The following is a 19172-nucleotide window of genomic DNA, read 5'->3' on the forward strand; positions in this document are numbered from 1 at the left end:
GGTTCTTTCTTTTTTTGTTTCCCTATTCTATTTTTTATTAGATATTTTCTTTCTTTACATTTCAAATGATTTTTCCTCTCCTGGTTACCCCTCCAAAAACAAAAACAAAAACAAAAAACAAACCACAAACCCTGTTTCCTGTCCCCTCACCCTGCTCAGCAACCCACTCTCTCCCACTTCCTGGCTCTGGCATTCCTCTACCCTGGGGCATAGAACCTTCACAGGGCCAAGGGCCTCTCCTCCCATTGATGACCAACTAGGCCATCCTCTGCTACCTATGTAGCTGGAGCCATGAGTCCCACCATGTGTACTTTTGGTTTAGTCCCTGGGAGCTCTGAGAGTACTAGTTCATATTGTTTATTCCCCCTCAGGGGCTGCAAACCCTTCAGCTCCTTGGGTCCTTTCTCTAGCTCCTTCATTGGGGACCCTGTGCTCAGTCCAATGGATGGCTATGAGCCTCTATTTCTTCTTTGCTCCTTCTGTGTCCTGTCAGACAACCTCACCCTCACAGAGGCTGGAGAGAAGAGGTGACACAAGGGTGACAAAGTTGACTCCCTATGTTAAAACAATTCTGAAGAGCTGCTGGCTGTACATTTCTCTTTAGTACAGGACTCCTGATGAGAACCAAGAGAGTCCTGGTGAGAACCAAGTCCTTTCAACTTTATCTGAACAGTATTACCTGATTGGGGGGATAAAATCAAGTTCCATATAAAGACAAGAAATCAGAGTAAGCACAGTTCCTGAACTTCTCTAGAGAACACTGTCTAAAGCTGTGAAACCTTCAGGAAAGCCCCTCCTCAAAGAGACTCTGCGGTTGTTTCCAAAACAAAAAGACAAGGAAAAGAATGAAAAAGAAAATAAATAAATAAATGAAAGACTTGCTCATTAATCTGGTTCCACCAAAATGAGCAAGGAAGATTTCACAAGGCAGATACTAATTCTTTGGAAACTTTTGAAACACGTCTCCTGAAGCAGACGGCAATTTCTTTCTTTTAGGAGTTGCTCTACAGGGATTTTCCTTCTGGTTAAGAATGTAGGTGCATCTCCCTACATTCTCTCCTTATCTGGTATTCTCTTGCCTCTTCACTCTTTAAAAATTGTCCTTCAGGGAATCTGCTCTGAGTAATGCTACTATAAGCAAACAACGGTTTTGAAATATGAATTTAATTTGAGATATTTATCAGGACCTTCATTTCACATGCATATGGGTATACTGAATAGAATCAAACTTATATTTCTTAAAAGGAAGTATTTACATACTGAAAGGTAATTATTAGCAGATCAATATGCAACACTCAATGACTGATGCTCAATATGCTTTTGAAATAAACAAGAGTATCATTAATCTTTCTAAAAATATAGCATAATGTGTTTTTAGCAGAAAAATCTACCTGTAACAGATTGGTTAATGAAAAAACAAGTTGAAAGAATCCAGCTTAGTACATCTTAGTGATTTTTTTTTAATAGGTGACCTGGTTTCATTTTCATTATTTATGTTCAGATCTCATTGATATGTTCCGAGGATCTGTAGCTTCTATTGCTTCCTGGATGATCATGAATCCATATAAACCATACCAAAGCCGTCATGGATAACTGGTGGTAAAACTTTATTATTCAAGTTTAGATGTAACAGACATCGTTGCTGCCTGAAGATTGTTTGCATAAGAAATACACCAAGAACATGTTGTGAGTAGAAATGAACATGCACTATGAAAACAAAATGAAATAAAATGAAAAAAAAATTCCATGTGTTGTAAAAACAGAACTATTATACCCCACAGTCTGGTGTTCAAATCAGGACTACAAATTGAATGCTTTTTCTTATCAACATGAAATCATTCCATATGAAAGACATTTTCTGCTGGTGAATATTGCTGTTAGTTTTACATTGGCATTTTGAGATGTTTTCCACCCCTCCCCCCCAGATCAATCATGTTGTCAAATATTACACCCTAAAGAATTCAGCATTTGTTATTGTGACACGTGCCTTTTTGGTAGCCATTAACAAACTATGGTCTTATCAGCCTGGTTATAGTCTTGCCTCTTCATAGCCAACACTATAGGCTGCTTAGTAAAGATATTTACAGCTCATCTTTAATAAAAATGATGCCAAACTTTCTCGGCCCATGGGAACCAGAGTTTTAAATAACCCCCTTGGCCACATAATAATACTTGACACTCTTATGGTGCCCTCCAACCAAGGATCTCAAAGTGCTTTACAAACAAGTACTACATTACCATTATTATTTTTAATATTATTATTATTATTAATATATTTTTCCATTTTACAGCTGAGGAACCTGAGGCAGAGAAAAAAAGAGTCCTATTTTGCCTTCATTGTATTGAAGAAAATATGGGGTAAAACTGGGATCCAGTTTTGGGACTTGTGGGTCTGAGAAAGGATAAGCATTGTCTTTATGGTCGTTATTCTTGCTTTGCTCGGGTGCAGGACAGCATAAGCTCACCACACTAACATTTCTTCTGAGAGAGTATGTGAGCATACTTTATCCATTTCCCTATGTGGATTATTGTTGATTTTTATCTCTTCTTCATCCCTGCCTTGGTACATTTCTGCCCTAGCATCCTCCAGAGGGCCCAATGACTTTGAATAAGTGGAAAGGCTTGAGAAAATGCTGCACTATGGTCAGAAACACACGAGAACACTCTGAACCAGCAAGCAACAGCCACAAGTAAGCACCCTGCAAAGAAGCTAGTATCTCTTACCATTGGCCAAATCAATGAGAATGCTGCTCTCTCCATGAGTGTATTTCTATCCACTCAGTAGCCTGGTATACTTAACAGTACCTTTCTTTGGTTAGTACATTTACTTTCATATTCAAGGTGTACAGTTCCTCAGCCCCACTTATCTAGAAAAGTCAGAAAGCCTTCACCTACCAGCTAAACAAATATGTCTCATGGTATTTTTTTTTTTTGATGCAGCCCTCAACCCAAAAACAGAGCATAATTCATCTCAACTATGGGCAAGAGGCTGGACTACAGCCTAGAGGCAGAATGACCACCAGACTACCAGCATAGTCTCTCCACAATTCCACCTCCAGAGGACAGATATTCCCACTTCTAAAAAGATGTTAATGTTTGTTAACTAGGTAGGCAGAAAGTACAAAAGTCTCAAGACAGGTCACTTTGTGATGTTTTGCAGCCACAAGGCAAGAGGGTAATATTTATTTTGATAGCAGTATGGATCATCTCCAAATTTTTAAGAAAAAATTTCCCCAGGCAATTAAAATATATGTATGTACATTTAATGTTTTGGGAGCTGTATTCGCATTAGATCATAATAGATTATGTGCACATGTGCAATCATAAACAGAATGTGCTACCACAGGCTTCCATAAAAAGCTCTTGAAGAAAATCACTGTTTTCTCCTCCTTATTATCTTAGAAAAGAATCCCCATGCTTGTTTCCTAAACTCTACCTTTACTAAAAGAGAACAGTTTAGAATAGAACATCACTATCTCAAAAGTGGATTTAACAAAACAAAACAAACAAACAAACAAAAACCATCTCAATATGTCATGTAGAGAGAACTGGGCACCTCTTTGTCGTTTGAACAACAGAGAGAATATATTAACTCTGTGAGCTCCATCCCGTTCTCATGTACTTAGAGTCATGTAGTGTCTCTCAGTCCACAATTTTCTGAGGTGGGCTGGCTCCTTATGGTTTTATATCCCAAACAACAGTACTTTCATGGAGGTGAGTGAAGGTGAGAGAGATGTGGGAAAAGGAAGAACGTGCATGAGCTGGTTCTGGCCCAGTGCTGAAGCCAAAGCTCAGTACGGAAGTGACAACTAACTTGAGAAGAGTGGCAGGGTTGAAATGGCACAGCACTTTAGCTGGTATCTCCAGAAGACTTTCCAAGAGAGAAAAGGTTCAAAGTCATCTTGAAAGTCCTTCGAAAAAGGTTAAGTACCTAAATACCTCACTTAAAATCCTTCACAATTTAAGACAAAAGTCCTCAAATGCCTTTAAAAACATAACTCATTTTTGTAATACATTTTGAAACATGGAATCAAAACTTTAGGTCATCAAAAAATGAGTATTTTAGTGTTATTATAAATGTTCACCATTTTTTAAGGCCCAACTTTTCTCAACCAAAATATGCATAACATAAACAAACATAAAAATAAAAGTAATTACTAATAAAGGAGTATGGAATAAGATCTAACATGCCAATGCTATCCGAAAGGTAATCTACTGAAAGTAGACTGGCCATAAATATTCCAAGCACAGTGATATGTATTTTTCAATGCTAATCATTGCTACTATGTCTCACTGAGAAAAAAAAATGGAATGAAAAAAACAAAAGGCATACATGCCAACAATGAAAAAATCTACTTGTTTCTAACACACTGAAGAAATTGCATAAGGATATCAAAGATGTAATGTGCAATATTGCCCAAGTTGACCAAATTTCTGGTATGTTGTTGAATTGGGCAGTCCACATATAATGAGCCTTGAGGATCAGTACAGTGCACTTTAATATTTGTGTTACTGAGGAAGTTAAATATTGTTGTTTGGGAAATCTCCATTTTAGATCTTTGATGCCTCTCAGATTGCCCTCTGTATTCTGAGGTGCAGCTACCAGAATGCTAAGAAAGATAAATTATGTCAAGTCATTTGAATGTCAGAGCTCCTCATTCCACCTCTTTATTTCAGTTCTTGTGAACATTTGAGCTACGCCACAGACAGGTGAGATTAAAACAGGGTCCTTTAACAATGTGACCAAAGCAGAGGACTTAGTCCTGATTTTCTTTCTCTCCATCTTCTTTTTTTTTCTTTTCTTTTTTCCATTTTTTTTTAAAACATGAAAATAAACAAAAAAATGCGAGAATGAAGATGAGGACAACATAGTATCAGGAAGGTAATTTTAACTTCATTCACTGGAACAGTCATAGACTGGTTAACTCTACCTGCCATCCAAACTCTAAGAAATGAGACTCCCGCATAGTGAGAAAGAAGCCAAACCCAACCCAACAAAACAGTACAAAAGCAACTGCGAATTAATGTAAAACTGGAGTGCAAATGCCACTACAGAATGCAATAAGAACATCCGTGCTGCGGATTCCAGCAACACTTATCAAAATAATTTCTGAAATGTTTCATCTGAAACATAGACAAAGCAATAAAAAGAGGATATATGTTTATCATCTTAAGCATAACAATGGGAGTTAAGAGCTTAAAATTAAAAAAAAAAAAAAAAGTACTTGGAATGAATAGTGCTACCCTTGTATCCTAAGTAGGCATAAAAATATTTTCACTTCCTTCTTGTTTTCCACACCATTACATTGAGAACTTCCTTTGTTTCATGTTACCGTTTACAACTTTAATGCACACACACACACGCACACACACATACACACTAGAGATACCTACTGCAATAGAAATAGTTGCTTCATTACCTTGTTTGCTACATTTGCAAATGTAAACAGCTAGGCAGAGCCAGAACTGACTCTAATGCATGATGGAATATCTTTGTTGCATACGTACACTGTAGAAAATAATTATTCAATATGTCAGGCACCATTATTTGAAATGTAATACATTAATATTTACTAGAAAAATAAGTTTTTTTTTCCTATTTGTTCTCCCAACTTCTTTAATGAAATAAGTTAATCTGACAGTGCATCCAGTAGCTTGTAATATCTTCTACATCTCCGTGGCAAAAAATAAACTACTGGTTGGGACAATATAATGCAAATTATTAAAGTCAGTCCTTGTACATACATCCTTGTAGCAAGCATTGAGGCTCGACTAACAGCACCTTAAACCAATTATTTAATGTTCAATTATTTAGCCCTATTTCCCTGAGCAGTTATGCTGAGGAGCTCTCCCTTCATGGATAGTTTTTACAAAGCCTTAAGTATTACAAGTACTATGAAGACACACTTCTAAGAATCCTACTTAATGCTACTTAACTAAACCTGTATAAATCTAATGAAGGGATTGATTGGTACATATACCAACTGTCAGTCTGTGGTAACGTAACCTTGCATGCTGCCTGACTACAAAGTTTGGAAATTATATTTAACCAAAGTAAAATAAATAAATACAGCAGGTTACCTTGTGGAGAAATACCATATGTTCTCAGCAAATTAAAGCCATGGCCTGACATTTGTATTTATCTAGTCTTTTGAAGTGAGGGGATTGCTTTAGTTACGATGTGCCAAGTGAGATTAGTGACCAACAGGAGATTTTAAAAAATTCCAAACCAGTTCATCATCAACAAGAAAGAAATATCTGGCTAAAATAAAATTACTACATAAGCACTGAGGACATTGTTTTAAGAATGAATATATTTGAACAAAATGAAACTAAAACTGTGAATAAAATGACTACCAAGTACTGGAACATCTAAAGGACAAAAATATTAAAGAGGGTGTGTATGTGTATGTACAGGCAGGGCTGGCCAAAAAACATTGTGCCACCAACTGTCACGATTCTTACTGCTCGCTCAACAAGCCTAACCACAGTTCACATTTTGAGGTCTAAATCTGAAACATGGTCAATGAGAGGAGACTAATTTTAGAGGTGCCATTTTAATTCCATTGCCCTGGAGACTGATTTTCTTCTCATTTGGCTAGAATTTCATGATATTTTTAGATGTAGGCAACCTATTACAGGTTTCTGAATGGATGGGCCAATAGCCAGCCTAATACTGCTGTCACATGATAGTATGTAAACTCTTTTGAATTCTAGAGAGTATTCATATCTTTACAAACAAAATAGCTATAATTTGGTGGACCTCTGTATAGAGATTTTGCAGTATACATTAGGTAAGATAGTTTTCACTCTACATTTCCTTTTTTTTTTTTTTAATTATCTATCGATTCCATTCTTTCTCACTGACCATATGTTTCATTTTAAAATCTTGGTAACCTACTCATCAAAAGAAAGAGATTTAAAAAAAAAGGAATTTTATGTTGGATAAGGCAGGCTCTATGAATTATTTTTTTAATAGGTCTTCATAAGACATTACAAGCTATTGAATTCCCATCAAGAAAACCTATTTCTATTTAATTGTGCTAAGTGCTAAGGTTTTACTCTTTAGGTTTTCCATTTTTTTCTGCTTGTGCATTGTTCCTATGCAGGCCCCTCTGGATATGTGTTGTGAAGTCATATTTGTCCGTGCAAAGATGCTGGCATATGCTGCACTGGAAAGGTCCACTGTCACCATGGCAACTCATATGCAAAGCATACATCACTTCATCCAGAAAAACAATGCCACAGTGCACACATTTCGTTGAAAGTTCATCTTGAGTGCTTCTGTCAACTTTCTCCGTCTTAACTACATTCAAGGGACCTTCATTTTTTACATTTGGGGGTGCCTTGGTTTTCTCCTTGGAGGCACCATTTGCAGTTGGCCCAGGTCTGGAATGCTTGATCGCCAAATCTAGAGGAATGTCATTGTCTGATCCAACAGCTGAGAAATGAGGAGGCAGATTGAAGGTGGGGTAAGGCACATAGTTTTGGCAAGGATTTGGTAAGCCAGGCACATGACTCAAGTAGTGCGGATTCCCAGGAACGGAGAGCTTATATTTACTCCAGAACCGTAGCCAATCAGCTTCACTCTGGAAGTCATTATGTACAAAAGGAACTCCAAAAAGTGGGTACTGGTACTTTTCGATGGGGCTGCCTGGTGGAGAGTAGTTGGGGTGTTTTGCAGGTCTCATGTATTTTTCTATGGGACTGCCTCTTTCAGAACTTCCTTTCCCATCAGACACAGATGAACTATTTCCTGGATCTCCAGTACTTTCCTGAGGACTTTTTATCTGAATGTGCAAAGGCTGCATCCTTTTGTGAATATCCAGAGTTTGGCTGACGAGGACTGGCTGCTGAGTGGAATGGCTTTTAGTCAATGAACCCTGGGCTTCGTATTTGCTCAGGCTCGGAAGTGGAATCTCTCTCTGATGACTTTCACTTAAGTGATCTTCTGACCTCCTCTCTAAGGGGCTTCCATTGACCTGCTCCTCCCCACTTCCCCTCTGCTGTTTGTTGAGCTGCTCAGCCTGAAGTGCCTCTGGGTTAAGGCGCTTTCTTGTCCGTCTTCTAATAATCTGCTCGCCGTTGTTTTGTTTAATGATGTTTAAAGGCCTGGGAGTCTGTAGGGAACACACACACATGGTACAAAAAAAGAGAAACGTTAAAAAAATAAATTAAATGCATCCAAAATTCTTCACAACTATAAACCACACTGAAATTCAGAGCGAGAACGGCCTTCATACTACGAATTTCTTCATTCTGCCCTAGGCAAGCTCGGAGGAGGTAACCAAAGTGTAGTGTTTTAACCTAAATAAATAAAAGCCATCTTTGAAGGGGTGTGGTAGAACAGAAATCTTTCATTTTCTTGAAAGCAGAGTTTTCAGACTGAGTAGATCTGGCGACTGTCACCACTATAATGAAGTACTGAGGTGACCATTTGAAGAAATTATTTCTCTACAGTACATCAGCTCTTGAGTTATGAAAAGATACCTCAACCAAGTAATTTGGTGGATAAGTACTGGCAGTAGAGAAAAACAAAACAAAGAAAAACTATGCATTCCTACATCCTAGGTACCAAAACCGTGTTTCTCCCCTGCATCAGTTCCTGATAACCACCACAACAAAAAAAGATCTAACATGAGGATGTCTACAACTGTCTTCTTAAGGAGAAATTAAGGAACTAAGTTAGGAATTTTCCTCACCAGACTTTAACCAAGCTGGTGCTTCTATACTTCATCAACAACCGTGAGACCATCAGTTTCTGTTGCTATAAGCCACTCACTCAGTCGGCCTAAGGTGTTTTGTCATGACGCTTTATGCTGACTAACACACACATATTTGTAAAGAATTGCAAAGATAAATATATGCTATTTGTATCAGAGCATACATAATCAAACACAAACAGTTGTGAGAAAAAAAATCATCACATGAATTTTTTTGGCCTAAAGTTTGCTCTTCCGTATTGATGACCACCTCTATATATTCATTACTTGTTCACAGGTAAAGCGTCAGTTGTGTATTGAAAACCTAAATTCCTTTGCATGTTTGATTCAGATACCTGAACTGTCATTCCAGTCTACTTAAAATGAATGTCGGCTTTCATTCAGCTCCAGTATTGCATTCAGCTTAGACAGTTCGCGATCAGTACCTATGTACATGTTCAATAGGCATTTATATTCTTGGACAAAAATTTGGAGGTGAGATTTTAAAAGCTCTGCTTGCAGAAGAACTCTAGTTTTTATTTGCAGAATGAAATAAGTAGGCGTAATAAATTAATGTATATTTAAGGACTAAATTTCAGGAGAAGGTTCAGATGGTCTGATTTTTCAAAACATTATTGATAATTACTGCATATATAAACATATAATTTGTGAATAATTCATAAAAGATTTAGACTTCAATACAAAAAAAATTTTAGATATTAAAACAATATAAGTAAGAACTTTGGAAGAATATTTCTATTGCCACTAGGTAGACTGTTAGAAATAAAAATCACATACTTGTTACTGGTGATACAATTATTAGTTTCAGAATGTAAAATCTAGTTGGATTGGATATGCCACATATATTTATGTTTTATTATAAAGAAAAATAGACAGTATTTAGTCTTTATACTACAAAGAAGTCTGGAATTTAATTAATTCTTACAATTTTATAATTTTTGTGCAATTTTTTGTGTGCACACAATTTTTATGTATTTCCATTTATGGTAAAATTAAAAAAACCTCAAAGCTGAGAACATTTTGCCTCTGAAGAGATGAATATTAAAGTAATTTTGAAAAAAGTTTGGTGTATTTCACAGTGGTTAAATTATCATAATTTGGCTAAGCAGCAATTTAATTAATTCTTGGCCTGTTGATTGGCCAAAGTTCAATTAGAACCATTAATGTCAGAGCTCATTAAACAGAAGCTTGTTGCTATGCTTAAATAGTGAGGGTTAAAAAAATGTAAAGTGGCAGTGAGGGTCTTTCTACCAACTCTATGCTAATGGGCAAGGGCTTTACAGTATTTTCAATTAGCACCATTGCTGGCAGTGGGCATGTTTTTAAAAAGTGTTTTCAGTGTCCACTTACTAAGATGTTTTGTCTCAAATTGTATTCCCCGTAGCTCTAATCTTTTCGCTGGCCTGTGCTAAGAGCTGTGGTAAAATGCCAAATAAAATGAAGAAAGGCACAGGGAAAACTATTTACTAAGTGGGGCACTGATGTTCTGAAGTCAGCACTTGACAAAGATGTACTGTCTAAACTATAGAAACAGTCTTCAGAAACTTAAAAATTCCTGCTTAGAATCGGGTGGAATCTGCCAGTTTACAGAGTTAAAACTAAAATTTTAGATGAAGTTCATTCAAATAACCCCCATGAGCCAAAGCCAGCAGGAGATCTCAGCCGTAGGGCACCTGCATCTCTTCCACTGTTTCACTGAGTGACCCCTGGATTCACATGGCAGTACCCTGTGCTGGTGCTTGTCCAACTTGCGAATCTCCAAAATGGCTCATTAAAATCCAAAAGGTAAACTGGAATGGGAACATCCAGGATGCTTCTCTTTCTCTCTTAAAATACTGTTAGTTTTTGAGGTCTCTTTTCCTACCTAAATTAATTCCAGCCAGTTCAGTTAACAGATACTTCAACTACCTGTTCTGTGGAGTTTCCAGAAATCAATCATTTTCCTCTGCTAAATCAAAGAAGCATAGGACATTACTAATGATCTCAAATGTATCTCCAATAACGTCTAAGGCCCTTTCACAATAAATCATTTGTACACCCAAAATGACTGTACTAAACAACCCTGCTAAGACAGGCAGCAGAAGTGATAGAAGAGGACTTATCATCCTGGGTCAGGCCAGCTCATCTGTGAGTGCTGGGATGAGTTCTTACCGAGTGAAGTTTCTGGTAGAGACCACATGCATTGCATACATATCCGCCATTTGCGTTCTTTCTCCAGAGAGAGGTCTTTGTGGTCAGGCAATTGGCACAAAAAACACCAGAGCCCCTTCGCCTCTGAAACAGGAGGGGGGAAAAAAAAGAAGCAAGGTCAGAGGTGAGTCACATGATCCAGAGAGTAAGTCCAAATCAACCAAGGAGTTTTGTCTTTAGACTCCCAACAATGACAGTATAAAACCACACTGCCCATAATGAGGTCAGGTTCAATTGTGTTTAATAGGCACCACTGATTTTCATTATAATTAACCCTACAGTGATGGATGAGGTGTGTGGAACACCAAAGGCTTTTCACTGAAACAGCTTTAACTTTTTGAACTTTGAGTTGCATGCCTTTAATGATGGCTCCTAAATGCTCAACCCTAAAACATACCTTTTAAAAGTGTCAAAACAAAACTAAAAAAGACAGCACAGGGCAATATGTTGAAAGTAGTTTGGAATATGCTACCTGAGACTTCAAATATGGGTTCGTTCAAATAGAACGATTCATCATGTCAACCATTTAACATTAAACCAGACTGGTTACCTTTTGTATGCCATTCCTATAACAAAAGTACTAGGAGAATACACGATTTCCTACCCAGGTGTTTCCCTTGTGACTATGAAATGAGAAAGAGAGCACTCTCTATTCCGCAGACCTGAGCACATCTTTAGACTGTGCTGCCTACGTGAAGTTATAGCATTGCTAATGCAAACCCCTCAGAGATGTCGGCTGAAATCAGACCAGACCCTCCTGTCACTAGTTCTTTATCCCCTCCGACCTTATAATTGAAGATCCGAAGTTTGTTGACTACTATGTTGATTTTAGAGATCTGAATTTCGAAAACACCAAATTCAAAAACTATCTAAGAATATTGAAAAGTTGCTAATTAGGAATGCTGGTTGCATTTTTTCCCCCAAGCAAGTAATGATTCTGCCGAACTTCTCATTTAAACAAAAGTCAGACTGTGTCTACACACAGGCACAAATAGGAACAGGCAGGAAATGGAATACTCTTGCAAAAAAAAAAAAAAAAAAGTTCAAATTGTGGCTCAGCTCTCCTTTTGCAGCAAAGCCTTTAATGATAGAATAGGCCTGTGAGATAAGGAGTGGGAAAAGTCTTGCTGTAACCTAATTTTATTATAAATTAAATATTACAAACACCATAAGTCAAAATTTCAGGGATTCATAAAATTTAGGCAATTTATTTAACTAAAAGTCTATACTGTAGGGGAGTGGTGCGCCTGCCAAAAAAATACAATGGTTATAATTGTACTCTGATACATTTCAAATGGAAAGCTTTCTGCAGACATAATTTTGGCTTCGAGACTGGAACACTTTCTTGGCATTGAAAGGGCATTTGATTCATCGGGTGTTTCACAATCTATCACTAAAAAGACCTGGTGAGCAGCCAGCTCCCTATAGGGTAATTTTTCCATCCAGATGCAAGTGCTATCAGAGGCCCTCGTCAGCTAAACTAATTATGATCTTGCAATTGCTGATGCCTGCCCACTCTAACATTCGACATCCTCCATTAATCACCAATACAAGGAAAATGAATGAAACGTAAAGAAATGAGGGCCGCTAAGTTGCACGGCTATAAAAATCCGAAATGAGAGCAATAACTTAACAAGATTGGGGGACTGTTTTTAGTGAGCACAAAAGTCAGGCTAACAATTGCCCTTTTAAACCAAGAACACGATTTCATTAGTGTGGCCGTTTGTGCCACTTTAGGTGATGTAATAAAAGCTAGATTTTCACAAAGATAATCTCCAGCTCCCCTTTGCTGCCTGCCCCAAACACCAGTCAGATCCAGGAATGCAATGCGAGTTTCCCCACAACAGCAGCATCAACCACTGGAAGCAGAGGTCTGTGGGTCCTGATTAGGGTCTGCTACCGAAGCAGATAGCAAGCTGCCATCTAGAAACCAAGAAGCAATCCTAGGTTGCACTTATGAAGCAAACACAGCACCATTTATCCAAAGGAGGCTAGGGTAGAGTTAGGTTTAACTGTTAATGTTTCCTGGTGACATCTTGTCATTGCCCTAGATCTAAGTAACTCAATGGTAAATCAGCTCCAGCATGAGCCACACTAAGTTCATGTAAATGTCCTTCTGGAAATCAACCCACTTGCGTGGCCCAGGCCACTCTGCTCAGGTCTGAATGTGAAATGATTCATCCCAGCTTGCTTCCCTTTTCTTATGCCCTGGGTACCTGACGCAGCATGCCAAAGTAGGCGTATTTCTTTTTAAAGTGAGCATTTCAATCCTTGCACAATTTGATGCCTAATACGTTTGCCCTTCATTAGTAGGGGGGAATCCTAAAATTACGGCACTTATCTTCTTAGCTATATCTTACACTTAGCAGTTACGTACAGTTCAATTAAAATCACTGTATTTTTAGGACAAGCCATATCTCAATTTAAATCTATCAGATGTACTTTGAATTCTCAAACTCAAAAATCAAGATACTAGAGGTTAAAAATCAGTTTGAGAAGTGAAGCTACCGTATTCACTAGGAGCTACTATAGGAAGTGCTTCCTAACCTCCCAGTGATGGAATGTCTCATGGTTTATAGTGCAAACTGTATTCTGATAAGAGAACTGGGGTATTTATACTGTATAATAGATACTATTAAAAAATGGCAGATAACTTGATTGGTAAATGCCTAGCAAGTCTACATATTGGTTAAAAGAATTCAATTATGGCTACACGTTTTATGAAAAGAAAATTCTTAGTTTTGTTTTCACTAAATGTCATTATTGAACATTCGAGACATGCTTAACATACCCAGTTATGTAGTGTCAGTTAGCTGTACCTCACTTGGACATATCTTATCAATTATGAGAATGGAAAACTGAGTCAGAATGGAATATCTAGGTGTTCACACCCACTCAGTAGGAGGGTGCTGGTGCTCTGGTGGAGAGTGGGAGGGAGGTGAGAAGCACTTCACACGGAAGACTTAGCACTTCAAAACTTGCGGAACAATATCTTGGAGGCACCAAAATTTCTTGAAGTCACGGAGAAGATAGAAAATTTGTACCGTGTCCCCAGCTTAGTAACCACAGAACCTCCTCATCTCTCTAAAACATGCACAACAAAGAACCTGGACAGGACACAGGAAGGTATTTCCCAGGGGTATGTACTTCCTGACTCCACTCCGAGGCAGAGCAAAGGCCAGTTAGCCAAAGAAAGTAGAGGAAGTCCTTCTGCCCATCTTTGTAAATAAGCTTTACGATAACTAAAAGAAAATCTCTATGCACAGATTCAAAGCCTATCCTGCATGTATGGATTTTTTTAAAAGAGATTTTAGGTTTCTTTCCTTTACAGTGAGCTCCTTAAGAACAGAAGACACCAAGGACAGTGCTGGAAATAGCACTGCTTATTGGTACTTTCACCATTAGGATTCACTTCTATTTTTTGAAATAAAAACTAATTATGTTTCCCTCAAATTAAGAGAATTAATCTGAGTTAGGAAGCAACAATAAATTATGTATAGAGTATAACATCAAGAAAACAGTACACAGTGTAGTCCTGTTTGTCACACTGATTTTGCGGAAGCAGTGATGCCAGGTTTAGTAAGTGTTCGAGTTACCAGGTCAGGCAAGGCTAAAGCGTGAACTCTCCATTATAATAGTCATATATTACTGATGGTTCTGCATGTCCACATGCTGTTTAAATCACAAGTTTCACCATTTCTTACAAGCTGTTCTTAAGAGATAGTAATAACATGTACTGCTTTGACCCTATGCTAGAGAGTGGAGAATTACAGGTCTGGGGTAAGGGCAGTGCTAGTGGAGGGAAGGATGCGGGGTGGTAGCTCCTGGATTACACTGCCTACCATTCCTGAGGGAGGTACTTAGCACTAATCTTTCCTCTCTGGATGGAGGAACACGATCTACTTAAACAGAGGTACAGGAGATGGTGACACTGCCCAAGTGCATCTCCTATTTCTGCCTGCTTTTACTGGATGCTACAGTGATAGAAGGTTGTCCTCTAACACCAAGTCTACATAAAGTCATCTTCTACAGAAGAAACAACCCAGCATCTATCATCAGCATTTCAAGAGGGTGAAACATCTTCAGCCTTAACCTTTACCAAGGCGCTGTAGGAGAGTCAGAGAGTCATTAATATCCAATCAAGCTTTGCTCAGACAAGGGCTTACTTCCTCAATTAGCTACATGGCTTTCTAGACAGAGATTTGCCACATGTGTTGGTTAATCCAGATACGACACAGGGAGAAAAATAACCCAAATTGTTTCAGCTGCTTTTATCGGTTATTTTCTTTTATTACTTGAGAATCATCCAGTAAGAGAAATTTTAGGGTTTTCATGTTTCATTATTAAAAAGAACTGAATTCACTTGATTAATAAAATGAAAACTTGATTGAATTATTTATTCAAGTGGCTTAATATTCAGAGACAAGACTATTCATTTCTATGATATTAAAAGTCTCCACTGGCAAAGACATTTCTGGAGAAATGATCTTTTATAATAGTTTTCTATGAATAAGAACCATTCTGGGACCATGTAATTATATAACAAGCCTTGGGAGGAAGAGTGTTTACTCACATTTTTTATGGTTTTATATCTTAGCCATTTTAAATCGAATCAATCTGAAACTTGATATACATGCTGTTAGTCTGGATGTGCCTCAAATATTTTTTAACTCTTTAAATATTTTCTGTGTTTATTTGATTATATCAAGAATTCTTTGCAAATTTCATTTTAGAGAAACACACAGATGGCTACGATAGAACCTTCTGGTTCAATTTTGCAGTAATAAAATTTCAGTGGTAAGTTTAATTCAATTCCGTTCTGGGAATAATTATTGAGGGTCCAGCCTGTGCCTGGCACTGTGCTACAATCTGGGGTCTAAGCAACACAATTTCCCGTGGCCTGTAGTCTTGCAGACTTTCTGGTGGACACAGAGTTGAAGTGCCGAGACCTTTCATGAGCACCAAAAGCAAATTAAATGGAAAGCTTTTCAAAGCATATCCCATACACTCAACTATTTTAAAGGCTAACTTTTTTTTTTCTAATGATGAGAAGATAGACTGTCGGTGAGCATTTGTAATAATATGCAATATACTAGAATTTTGCAAACAAGTTCATATTTATTTATTGTACATTAGTAAAAATTACCCTATCAAGACTCAACAAATTGGACTACATATGATTTAATGATGTTTGGCTATCAGATCCATTCTAAGTACTTATTGAACAAATACTAAATACTGTTTTAGGGCTAATTACTTTCATTTACCACAATGAGATGTGAATGCTGCCATATTTGCGTTCTCTTTCTCCAGAAATAGAAGGGGTTTAATATACATGATCCCATAGGACATCCATAATAGAGAGTGGTACAGGTAGAATAAAATAAAAACAGTATATAGTGTGCAGTGATCAGCTTTATTTGAACAGCCAGAAACATTCGAGAAGGACAAGCTGGCCAATAAGTTAACAAGAATAGGGCAAAATTTCTGCCAAGAGAAAGCAACAGTCACTGATATTCTGGCTGACTTTTGTTCCAAATAAAATTATGAAGAATCAGTTGAAACGAGCTATACAGCATGACTGTGCCTGCTTTAAAAGAGCCTTGGCTGTCCTTAGATTTCTTGCCAGAAAACCAAAGGGACTCCATAAAGTTCAGCCAAGCACCCATTCTATAATCACCTATTTCAGAGCTTAGAAAGAAAATCTGCTTATTCAAAACACATCTCCAGCACATCATTGATGAGAGCAAAGATGGGTGTTAACTAGACATGTATCTCTAGAGCAATAGCACAACTCTTGCTCTACAACAGGAGGCAATGTACATTCTAGCTACCACACGTTCTATCCAGGTGCAGATCCTTCCCATGATGCTTAACTATAGTGGACCACCCATCGTGAGGGTGCCAAAACATTAGTTCTATCTCTTCTAATATGCAATACATGATCCCAGCAGCAAACAACAGAGAAAAAAATCAAAATTTCCCAATGCATGTCTCACACACACACACACTACCCATACAGTCTCCAAGCATGAACACTTTAAAGATTGACTGCATAGATGGAAAACTTACTTCTTAGGTCTGAGGATGACATCACCTTTCTTTGACATATCCTACATTTGGCAAATGAGCTAACGAGCAATCCACAGTACATACAAATTATGCCACAGAATCGGAGCTGGAAATGGCCAGTTCTTTAGACTCCTGGCCCATGCTGTTTCTGTAATAACACTCTGCTGTCACAGCAAGTATGCATTTGGACAGCTAAAAATATGGTTGAAAATTTATGTCTGCACTGTCGTTTTTCATTCCACGTGAAAGTCATTATTGTTAAAAGATCTACTGAAGTTCCTCTATGCTTCTATTTCTGCCACCATGGAACTGCTTTCACCTTTAGCTACATTTATCGGGTAGTTGGTTTTCTTCAATGCCAGTGACAAAATCTGACGCTGAAAAACTATGTAATAAAAGGCTTTGGTGGGGGTACTGTTAAACAATTTAGGACCTTCGAATAAAACTGCTGCTGGAAAATACATGAATTGACTCTGCTAATTTATTGTATATTTTATTTATGGGATATATTTAACAAGCAGATTCATCATGAGAATAATTCACAATATAAAACATAACTGGCAGAGTACTCTTTCATAGTAAGTGTACAATACACAATAATCAGTTTCCCAACATTCAAATGGAGAAGCCAACCCAAACCATAGATCTCGATTTACAGTGATGAGTGTGATTTGAAAGAAACAGAAATATCCATAATTTTTAGTTAGTTACCAAGATGATACCTGGCCCATGAAACAGTACTGTCCTCAATGCAGTTATTTATGTATAAATGGTATAGAAGTTAAATGACTTCTAACATCATGGGAATTGTACAGTCTTATAAAAATATATCATACTTTCCACAGAAAGTAGTAGGCATACAAAATTCTTCACAAATAACTTCATAATGCTCAAAAGACTGCCCCTAACAAGCGAATCCATTGAGAACACAGGGTTCTAAGTACACCGGGTTCCAGGGGTGGTAACTGCTACAGTCCTAACACTTTGGAAGCAAAGAACGTTGGGCCAATGGAGGTCCCCGGATGGTCAGCTTGGAGGAATGGGGAAGTGCCACATTCGGTGAAAGACCTTATCCTCTCAATAAATAGGTTGGAGAGCCATTGAATAACATACCCATTGTTGATTGCTGGCCTGTACATGTGCATGGACCCATGAATGAGCATGTCCACATTCACATGAATCTATACAACCAGCTATACCATCGACAACACACACACACACACACACACACACACACGTACACACACACACAAACTCACACCCATAAAACTACATCAATACATCTTCATCTCAAAGACAAGACAAGACAGCATGATCAATTTCTATAAAATATTTTTGAATGATTATATGATACAGGCTTCACTAACTACTTTTTATGTCTTTCTTAATAATCCATTGTGCACTTAAAATATGTATATGCATACCAAGGGCTTCACTTCACCTGACAATTTCAAAATGATTCCAATAGGCATATGATATGATTATTCCATCTACTCTAAGAATGAGAAAACTGAGGCCTAGCAATATTTCACAACTATCGATTAATATGCCCAGGACAAAAACAAACCTGCCTCATTTCAGAACTATGGTTTTTAATAGAATTTTCTTATCTTATTACTATGGAGGTGATTTGGGGGAAATTTGATCAAAAGCATTTCACTATAGCTGCCTTTGAAAACTCCTATCTTTTCTTCCTATAGACGATTGGAATCATGTAAGTTTGGAGGTAAGTTTGGAGAAAGAAATGATTCATCCTTGCTTAGATAATGCAATGAGATGCTCTAAGGTCGACAGCTAAAGGAATAGAGCATGTGTCTAATGGTGGGAAATGGATGCAGGCATGGGGAGAATATAACATATGTGTTTTGATCCTGATGTACCTAAAAATAGTGTCTGGATTGAGACTCTGCATAAGAGTACAGTTGGTGACTCCAGCGATTGACACTAACAATGCCTGTCACATGTAAAGATTCTGTATTCTGAATTGAGACTCTGTTTAAGACCATAGTTGGTGACTCCAGTGATAGACCCCAACAATGCCAGTCACATGTAAAGATTCTGTATTCTAGGACTTTGCTTTTGTACATGACTTGGCTAGAGATAAGATAGAAAAAAAATGATGCCAGTGTTTTCGACATATTGTATAAACAAACATGTCAGATAACCATTTATTAGCTTTACTTTACC

General features: G+C 37.6%; 1 protein-coding gene across 9 annotated transcripts in view; it reads right to left on the reverse strand.

The window, feature by feature from the left end:
- Nucleotides 1–1153: 1153 nt before the first annotated feature.
- Nucleotides 1154–19172, reverse strand: part of Trps1 (transcriptional repressor GATA binding 1) — a 234865-nt gene continuing 216846 nt past the window's right edge. For 7 of the 9 annotated variants that reach the window (XM_031358329.1, XM_031358333.1, XM_031358328.1 and 4 more), the window contains 2 exons: nt 10875–10997; nt 1584–8120 (listed from right to left, as the gene is read on the reverse strand). In XM_031358329.1, the coding sequence (XP_031214189.1) occupies nt 7059–8120; nt 10875–10997 (1185 nt within the window). In that variant the 3' untranslated portion in view covers nt 1584–7058. Of the gene's footprint in view, nt 8121–10874; nt 10998–19172 lie in introns of all 9 variants that reach the window. The other 2 variants (XM_031358335.1, XM_031358332.1) reach the window with 1 other exon arrangement.

Source organism: Mastomys coucha, unplaced genomic scaffold (assembly GCF_008632895.1).
Source record: "Mastomys coucha isolate ucsf_1 unplaced genomic scaffold, UCSF_Mcou_1 pScaffold7, whole genome shotgun sequence".
NCBI lineage: Eukaryota > Metazoa > Chordata > Mammalia > Rodentia > Muridae > Mastomys > Mastomys coucha.